The sequence below is a fragment of the Halyomorpha halys genome, unplaced genomic scaffold (genome assembly GCF_000696795.3).
Source record: "Halyomorpha halys isolate HHAL.00 unplaced genomic scaffold, Hhal_1.1 Scaffold180.1, whole genome shotgun sequence".
Taxonomy (NCBI): Eukaryota; Metazoa; Arthropoda; class Insecta; order Hemiptera; family Pentatomidae; genus Halyomorpha; species Halyomorpha halys.
The window spans coordinates 78537-88486 of NW_027107549.1; the positions used below are offsets into that span (position 1 = coordinate 78537).

At 33.1% G+C, this 9950-nt stretch overlaps 1 protein-coding gene across 2 annotated transcripts in view; it reads right to left on the bottom strand.

Annotated features, from left to right (window-relative positions):
* bchs (WD repeat and FYVE domain containing 3 bchs) overlaps positions 1-9950 on the bottom strand; it is a 90389-nt gene that overhangs the window by 38756 nt on the left and 41683 nt on the right. For both annotated transcript variants that reach the window (XM_014418138.3, XM_014418137.3), the window contains exons 25-34: positions 8836-9107; positions 8147-8379; positions 6875-7093; positions 6577-6794; positions 5562-5743; positions 5331-5479; positions 3115-3292; positions 2821-2988; positions 2535-2736; positions 1222-1426 (exon numbers count right to left, since the gene is read on the bottom strand). In XM_014418138.3, coding sequence (XP_014273624.1) covers positions 1222-1426; positions 2535-2736; positions 2821-2988; positions 3115-3292; positions 5331-5479; positions 5562-5743; positions 6577-6794; positions 6875-7093; positions 8147-8379; positions 8836-9107 — 2026 coding nt within the window. The remainder of the gene's footprint in view (positions 1-1221; positions 1427-2534; positions 2737-2820; positions 2989-3114; positions 3293-5330; positions 5480-5561; positions 5744-6576; positions 6795-6874; positions 7094-8146; positions 8380-8835; positions 9108-9950) is intronic.

Below are 9950 nucleotides of genomic sequence, written 5' to 3' on the forward strand. Positions count from 1 at the left end.
AATTTTTATTTTTATTTATTTATTGATACTTACAACTGTATTAAAAATATATACAAGTAAATTTGATGTTAGTTATACAATGCCATGATACAGATATGTGAAGAATCTACCCATTGATAGAACTCCAATAACATCTTTAGAGAAGATCTCGAGACCATCTTTTTTTCAGAGGATTATCAGGTAATGAAGGAGAAGCCAGGATAGAAAATAGTGGGTTAGGGTAGTTAAGAAGTTTATCATGGAAGGGTTGATATCTGATTTTGGTCAAATCGGCAACATACATATAATTAAATAATTTAAATCAATGACTTAGTTTGAGTTTAATGATTTGTTCTGAACTTAATATTATTGTACTATATATTGTAGAAATATTTTTATCTCCATAATAGTCTTGTAGATATTAAAATGTATGTAATTCAAGAGAAGAAAGAAAACATTATGGATTTGGAAATTATACGATAGAATTACATATAGGTACACCATATTTTTTAAATTGTGATCTTACATGGATTTACATGATATCTGGTGTAATAATTAGATATTTAAATCTGGATTATCTCTATAGGAAGTCTGGTGAGTCAATTCATTTAAAATATTTTGAGATTAATGATTTCCATTTTGAATGAAATATTTATTAATTATTCATAACATTGTACAACGTTTCGGGACCACTGTCCCATATCCATGCACTTTAAAACCTCATGATTTTCCATATGGGGGAAACTCATGAGGTTTTAAAGTGCATGAATATGGGACAGTGGTCCCGAAACGTTGTACAATGTTATGAATAATTAATAAATATTTCATTCAAAATGGAAGTCATTAACCTCAACAAATTTTAAATGAATAGATATTTAAAAATAAGATAAAGAGAATGGGTACAGAAAGAATGTTGTCTTGAATACACAGGTTATTAGGTATTCACAAATAAAAGGTTTAAAACTAAACAGTTTTTTAAAAACATTCTGCTTATTCACTCTGTTTCAAAATTTAAATTTTCCTAGTCAAGTAGGCATTACTAATCAACATTTACATCAGAGTTAACTCCAATTGGATTTTTTTTTCTGCTACAAGTTTAAAATATTAAGGATTTTTCTCTTTAGGAAGTCTGGTATGTCAATTCAATAAAAATTTTTTAACCTCAACAAATTTTAATTGAATTAAAATATTAAATATTTTATAAAAGTCAACCTAAGCATAACAATACAATACAATAATTACCTGTTATTCGTGATTTTATGTAAAGCGTCGAGAACTGGCATTTGATCAGGAATGGTATCTGTCCCACGCGACAAAAGAAAAAGTATAGTCCTGTTGAGGCAATGGTACAGCGTTTCAGTACACGTTGATACTTGCCTTCTTTTCGCCTGAATTAGCAGTTTTACGATGAAATCAAATACTTCATGAGGATCTTTGACAAGCATTCCTATTAAAAAAAATAAAATAAAAAAATGTTCAATATATAGAAAAATTGAATTAACCACTTGTGCTACAAAGACATGGCATGCATGTTGCCAGCAACGTGCATACCACATCAATAGCTATTAATCGCAGAAACAAAAAATGTTGCCAGCAATGTGCATACCACATCAATAGGTATTGATCGCAGAAACAAAAACAACCTGTCAGTCACGTCGTCTAACAGTTCGACCGTAAATTATTTGAGCTATAGTTCCAGAGTACACGACACTGCATACTATCATTGATATCTTGGAAATATTTCAGAACCAATACGATATGTTTTACAGGTTTTTTTATAGGGAAATTCTTGGTGTTTGCTATAAAACTTATAACACTGAAAAATTGAATAATAGATTTTTTTATTTTAGTCTTATCAACCCATATTATAAAATGAATAACAACAAAAAATAATACCACTGTTACAAAGCCCAGTATCGTGTTGGAGTAAAATGATGGCATGGATGGATAGATCACCAAGATAGCTACTTATATTCTTTTTTAATAATGAGAAAATACATGAAAAGTTATAAACAAATATTTTTTTACCTAATGGATATTACGCTTTTTAATGCTTATGTTTTATTTTTGAAGAGATTGAATATACCAAAAAGCAAAAAATGCGAGTATACAAAATTTCGATTAGATATGGCATAACAGATTTTAAAAAGTGTGAATATGCCTGAATACACAAAGAGTGGAAAATTGTTTGCTAGTGATATACCATTTTACAATAAAAACTATAGAACCATTTTCCAAGGAATATTCCACCCACAGAAGCAAAAAAAAAATTCCTCAAAGATGGTATTAAAGTGTGTCCCAAACATAAAAAATGCAGCGAGACTATTTGGGAGTGCAAATATATGCCTTGTGGCATTATATATTCCAAAATGTTATTTTGTTGCGAGTATTCATTCTTATACATCTAAAATTCTTCAAGTTAATGTAACACCTCACCACATGTTATATTATAAAGTGCAGCATGGTAACTGAAAGTCAAACTGTACTACAAGTAGTTAAAGAATAGAGAACCAAACTTATTTTAATTATAGAGTTCAATAAATGAAATAAGAGACCTTGCCACATCTTGTCAACGGTTCGAGCAGCCAAATAAGATACATTTGGAGCAATGTTACTGCTGTTCCCTCCTTGCACAATCGGCAAGGCTGCCTGATCTCCTATGAGGATATCTGCTGCCACTAGGTGGTCCATCAGCGAGCTCAGAACTTCCGTCTGTATTCTAGATTGGTCGTTAATATTTCCAACATCCCCGGAACACTTAAATAAAATGTTAGAGAATAAGTATTTATAATAATAATAAGAAGGTAATATGAGATGAAAACTTATTCAAAGAAATATTACCTCCAGCACAATGTCGAGAGGTGGAGTAGTCTTAGCAGAAACTGGTAATGAAAGCGAATCAAAAATAATGAATCTTATTAAATCCATTACAAATTTATTAGCAGGGTGATTATTAGGAGGATCCAGGACGACTGTGTCTGGTATATCTTTCGAATCCATATGGAAAACCTAAGAAAGGAATACAATAAACATGAAGAATATTGTAGCAATAGAAATTTAATACAATAACAATTATTTTTATCTCTTTATTTTTGCACTTTATTGTTGAAATTGATCATGACAAAAAAAACTTACTTCATCGGCTGGAGTTGGTGGTTCGCTACAAGCAGGAAAAAGAGTATTTGTCAAAGCAGTTAGCACATCTTGGCTCATAAAGATTGGTATGAGATGCTGATTACTGTGATACACCAAAAATAGAAACTGGATTATATTCACTGCATAATGAACACGATCAGCTTCGACTTCACTCGAACTGCAAAGAGATAATTTCATTATTATAAATATATATAATAATGTATATAAATATACAGGATGTTTCATAGTAGTGTCCTGAAAGAAAATATGAATTAAGGATCTCAAAACAAGAAAAAAATGCCTTATGAAGGTATGTCCATTAAAGCTTTGTTAAGGGGATATTTACATCTAAAGATTTTCATAGTTATGAATTACCTAGGTTATAATATATAAATTAATATGTGGCCCAACTACTTTATTAATAAAGTGTAAATATTAACGTTGGTGTCCAACATCCTCTTTCAGCGCATACTCCCCTTTGCAGAAAAGAACTTAGGTGGTCTGTATCAGTGTGGTTTTCGGAAAGGATGATCTGCAACTGACCAAATATTCTGCTAACCCATCATGCTTGAGAAAGGACGCGAATACGGGATTAAAACGCACCACCTATTTGTTTACTTCAAAGCTGCATATGACAGCATTCATAGGAGACAGTTATACAAGGCAATGGGAGAATTCAACATCCCTGAGAAGTTAATTAGAATGGTAAAACTAACCATGAGAAAGGTGAGATGCATGGTGCAGATTGGGGAGCAAGATCTGATGAATTTGTCTCAGGAAGAGGACTAAGGTAGAGGGATCCATTGGCCTGTCTCCTCTTTGATTTAGCTCTTGAAAAGACCATTAGAGAATCTGGAATTCATGTCGGCGGAACAATATTCAGCAGAACAATACAGCTTCTTGCTTACGCTGACATAGACATTGCTGGACGCTCTTTCCAAGCTGTCTCCCATGGAAATTGGCTGAAGCAGCAAGGAAAATGGGGCTTGAAGTGAATGCAGAAAAGACCAAATCCCCAGGCCCGGTAAAGAAATCAGGATCTGAGAATATACTTTTGGAAAAGTCCCCGAGTTTGTGTATCTTGGATTGCTCATAACCCAAGACAATGTTGTGGACTCCGAAATTAAACGTAGAGTCCTATGTGCCAACCGCTGTTATTATAGCCTCAGTCCCTATTTTAGGAGCTGTGCCTTGTCTAAGGACACCAAGATTTATTTGTATCAAACAATTATTCGGCCACTTCTTCTGAATGGCTCAGAAACGTTGACTATCTCCAAGGCTGGTGAGCACAACTTAATGGTCTTGGAGAGGAAGATTCTCCGTAAAATATTTGGAGCTGTCAAGGTAGACCGGATATGGAGAGGTCGAACAAACCAGGAACTCAAAGTTCTATATAAGGAACCAGACATTGTCCAGTTTCTGAGGCTCGTTAGATTGAGGTGGGCAGAGCAACAGCTCAGATGGCTGAGAGTGATCTGCCAAGGAAAATAGTGACAGAGATACTACATGGAGCAAGATGCAGAGGAAGACTACGCCTTCGATGGAGTAATGGTGTGAGTGGTGATGCCAGGACCATGATGAGAGTGAGGAACTGGATGGCGACCGCACAAGATCGTAATGATTGGTGGAGGCTAATGCAGGAGGCCAGGACTCAACATCGAGTTGTGGAGCTGAATTAATAATAATAATAATAATAATAAAATATTAACGTCAATATTAAATGTTGTTCAAAGTGATTACTTTGAACATTAAAATAGGCTCAGCATCTTTCTTTCACAGCGGCAGTGGCCCAACGGCACTGGATATGTTATTGTCATGCCCTCATTTTTTAAATGTTTTTTTTGCCTATGCTAGCTTAGTCAACGACCTTAACTGTTAAAGAAGAAGGATAATTGAAACTTGTGAAACAATAACAGATATCCAGTGCCATTGGGCCACTGGTAATGTGGAAGAAAGATGCCGATCCTGTCTTAATGCTCAAGGTAATCAGTTTGAGGAACATGTAATATGAATGTTAATGTTTAAATTTTATTGGTAAAATAGTTGGAGCACATATTAATTTATTAATTACATAATAATTAAAATCTTCAGACATGAGTATCTCATAGACAAAGCATTAGCAGAAATATCTTCATACAGAATTGTTTTCTTGTTTTGAGATCCTTAATTCATATTTTCCTGAAACACCATATAAACTTAAAGGCCAAATAACTTACGCTTTGTTACGAGTGTTGAGAAGCACTCGAACCATTGAGAGCATGACTGTCACAGCATCTGGGCAGAGTGTGAACCTGCCCATTACGCTAGACATTGATTGATTAGCAGGAACATTAAACAGCAAGCTCCAAGCGTTTAATAAATCTAACTATTGAAAAAACAAAAACAAAATTAATCTCGAATAATTAAAGAAAAACTTGATTAATTTAAAAATTTGAAAAGCTTGGTACCTTTGATTCAGGAGGTAACAGCTTGACAGGCTGGCCCATCATGAGCCCCATAAGGAGGAAGTATATCTGTGGAACGTCAACATGATGCTGGAGCAGCCAGGACAGCTGCTGGAATCCTGGAGTGCCATTGTTCTCGCAGCGTGACTCCTTCTTTGGGATAGCGGCTCCGAGCTGACAGCCCGCTGGGTCACAATATACAATCGTCAGGTTACAGAATCTTCATAAAAGTTATAGTTTGAAAAAGTTAATAGGAGCAAAAGAGATTGTGGAAAGCCTGGGCTACACGAACCTTCAATAACAAAAATTGAATTTGATAACCACTTAATAGTGCAAATGTTTAAATGTTAGATTATATTTCTGTACCTCGGAGGGATACAACACTATGTCCATTTTTTTCCATATTGACTTTATTACAGAGTTAAAATCAGCTTTTCCTCATATTTCTTAGAGGAATAGAGCACTATGTCCAAAACCAGTTAGAACCGGATATAGCATGTTTTAAAACAACACCAAGTCCACTTTCATTTAGAGGGATAGAACACCTTGGTGTTTTATCCTTCTGAAGCATGTGAATTACTACTGGACATAGTGTTGTATCCCCCCGAGGTACAGATTTAAAACTGAAAGAGTGATTTATTTATCAATCAAAGGACTAGGAGACATTTAGGTTTAAGGACAATTAATACAAATTTTGTGACCTCAGAAAGAAAATAAACTTTATTGGGAGTATAGGATCTAATGAAATAGTGTTGTTATTAAGTAAAAGGCTGTTTGTTTGAGTGTTTTCTTTTTAGATTAAAATATTACTAAAAAATAGTTTGACAAAATTCATTGCTCTTGCCTGTAACAAAATAAATTTCAACTATTCCAGACCGGCTTCGAACCGGTGCAGCTTCTAACTAAAGATTACTAAGACAACGCCTTAACATTAACAAGCCAACAGGACTTCAGGGTTTTTAAAATTAAAACACTTAATGGTCTTAGAGGATGATAAACTAAGTGTTTCATAAATTACCTAATACAACACCCATTCTATTCTGAACGACAAGTTCTGTATCCTGAAGCCAACCACCTGTGGAAGAGCCCTCTTTGAACTTTGACAGGAGGTTAGGTATAGAACAGAGAACAACCAGAATCCGCAGGCCCCATACAACAGTTGTAGGATGTAATTGTTGTTGTAGAAACAGCAGTGGCCAATCGAGTCCAAGAACATGAGCGATATCCTCACAAAAACTGTAACATTATTCAATAATTTTAAATTATTTGAAAAAATTAACAAATTAAAACAAACAATTAATCCCGGAAATTCTTACCTGGTATTGACTGTATTTCGAGGAGTGAAAAGAAGGCTATGAAAAAGTTGGAGGCACCTATTTCTCAACAAAATTGCATTCATGGACTCCTCAGAATCAGCTAGTTCTTCAAATGTTAACTGTCCATCATTCTTTACAGGCATGACTTCTTGAAGAGAAATCTGCCTTTCAAGAGCACCAGGAGTGCAAGGCAGAGTGGAAATTATGAACTGTCCGAAACTGTAAACATATAAAATTTTAATATAATAGGTAATGTTATAATTATTACTTTTAAAAACTTATGAGTGACACAATTAAATCAATAAAAGCTTTTTTTTTTTTTTTTTTCCTTTTTCCTTTTATAGTTTTAAGACATACAGAAATTGTTTCTGTGAAAATCAATCATGTCGTCAAAAAGAGTGATCGTATCATTCAGCTTTATCAAATAATTAGAATGGTATTAAAATTCAACTGCAAGATTTCATTTACAGTAGGCTAAGAAAATAAAAATTTTTAAAAAATTAGAAATTAAAAAAAATTATTATGGCTAATGATAATATTGACCTATGTTTCTGTTCCCTCACTAAAAAGAAATTTGACATCAAATACTTCATAAGCCATTTCTATTGATATCTAATAAGTATATCGTACGAGGAAAAGATGTTTGGGGGTGCGGTCAAAGAGAAACACAAATAAGTTGTGAAGAAACATTGAAAAACACAGAAAAAGAAACACAACTTATTTGTGTTTCTCTTTGACCGCACCTCCAACCATCTTCTCCTTGTACGTCATCCACGGTCAACTAACTCTCATAATTAATAAGTATATCAGTACTTCATAAACCAGGTTTATATGATAGTTGATAGTGTAAGTTGATCTAAAATTATAAGTTTTAAAAATTAATGAAATTGTGACAAAATAGGGTAATTTGACCTTTGACTAGTAATTAATGACCTGGGCAGAATAGCCTGCAAGACGTTTATAAATATGGATGTGAAGTGTAAATTTATATTTAAGATTGTCCTTGAGGATGGCCGAATTGGCCGAAATGTAGGACTGTTGATATAATAAAGAGTGCTGAAACTTAGCATGGATACCATTTGATTTATTTAAAAAATAAATACCAGTCTCAAGAAATTAAGAAGATTATATATACAATTTTTTTTCTTTGTAATTTCCTTCCCCTAGAAACAATAAAATAATTTTCTCATATGGTATTATAGTAATATTTTAATAAATAAAATATGGACATAGAAATGGTAACTAAAAACATCAGTTGAAGAACAAACTCACCAAAGAATGTCATTGGGATGAGGTTGTGCCAACAGTAGTGCACCTAAGAGGGTAAGAATGAGGTCTCTTGTTGTTCCGCTTTTCACAGTCGGCAGAATGTAGAGTAATCGTTGCACTAGCCGCATTTGCCTGATCAAACTTATATTGACTCGTTTTTCACTAGAATCGGCCACTAATTCGTATAAATGCTCGAACAAACTCCGCTGGATATCGCCTGGAGCTTCATGCCAAACCTATTAAAAAACATGGCATTTATAATTTTTTTTTAAATCAATAAAAAAAAACTTAAAAAGAGTTAAGAAACCCGAAAGAATTAATGTACAGATTTTCCTAGATGTCCTAAAGGAACTTTCAAAATAAAAGACATTTTATATGACAATTTTTATGCATTGATATAATATTTCAGTTTTAATGATGATGTATTAGTTGTTGACATAGTTGTATATACCTATAATAGCAGTGGTATATAGAACTTTAGAAATGAAAACTACTTTATAAAAGTAAGATGGATAGTAATTAAACTATTTAATGTGAGCCAACGTATCGCCCCACTTTGCAGGGGTTCATAAAGGCTAAAAAAGATACAAACAACTAAAATAATGTAACAATATAAGAGAATAGATAACAATGAATATTGGGAACTCTTTATAATTAGGTTGGATATCCCTGATTAAAATTGAGCAACTAACCTCTATATCACATAACAGATCTTGGAAGGCCATAACATTAGGAATAGTAGAGCTTTCTCGTCCCGAATCTACGGTTCCTACGAGGCTGAAAATCAGATGAAGTATATGAGAGTTGAGAATGTGCTTCTTGCGTCTTAAGAGCATGGCCAGGGTCTGGTACGCTCGCCTTCGGTCCATCTCGGACTGTGCCACTCTATCACTTTTGACAACACACACAAGAGCCTTAACACCAGCATAAAGGCTCTCGACGTCTTGAGCCATGGAAATAAGACCTAAAAAAAAATTAATAAAAGTAAATTATCAAGTAATAGTCATTATTTTTTTTTAAACAACCCACTAACAATTATTTTTAGGCTATACTTTCTTTGGTAGAAGTTAGTTGAATAAAAAATATGGTCACACAACAAATTTTAATTAAATTATGACCCTGATAAAGCAAAATTATGGTTTCTAATCTTTAACATATTGACTGCCGACTGCTAGATAATTCACAGTTAGCGATCATGCATAGAACGCCTACAAGTTGTTTCCAAATAGTCATAGGCAAGAGCCCAAACTTTAAAATCATTGAAGATTATTGATTGAATCGTTGGCTTCGAATTGAAACGTTGGCTCAATAAAAATAGTATAATCATTTACTATTGGAGTTTTTTTTATCGCACCCGGACCATATTCCATTCATGTTAAAATCGTATTTCTGCCTGTGGTCAAACCATCAAAATAATGGTGGGTAAATATAAATATATATATTCTAATATCATTTTTTTAAATAAATAGTTATTTTTAAATATAAATAGTTCAGTTTAGTTTTTTCCATGTATTTCCACCAAAGAGCAAACTGATTGACTTCATTGTAGATAGAAAACTAACCAATTTCATCATTCAGAAGTAATGGGTGCAAAAAACAAACAAAAACATAGTATCCCATACAAATACAGTTGCCACAACTTGATATAGTAGTAATTTCAAAATATTTCCAAAAATAAATAAAATAAGTAAGCTTAAGGTATAAACAATTCAATAAAAAAATATATATATAAATACAAATCTGCCTCACTAGAGTTCTAAAAGTTAAAAAAAAAATAGTTTATGATACATAAATAAAAATCAAATTT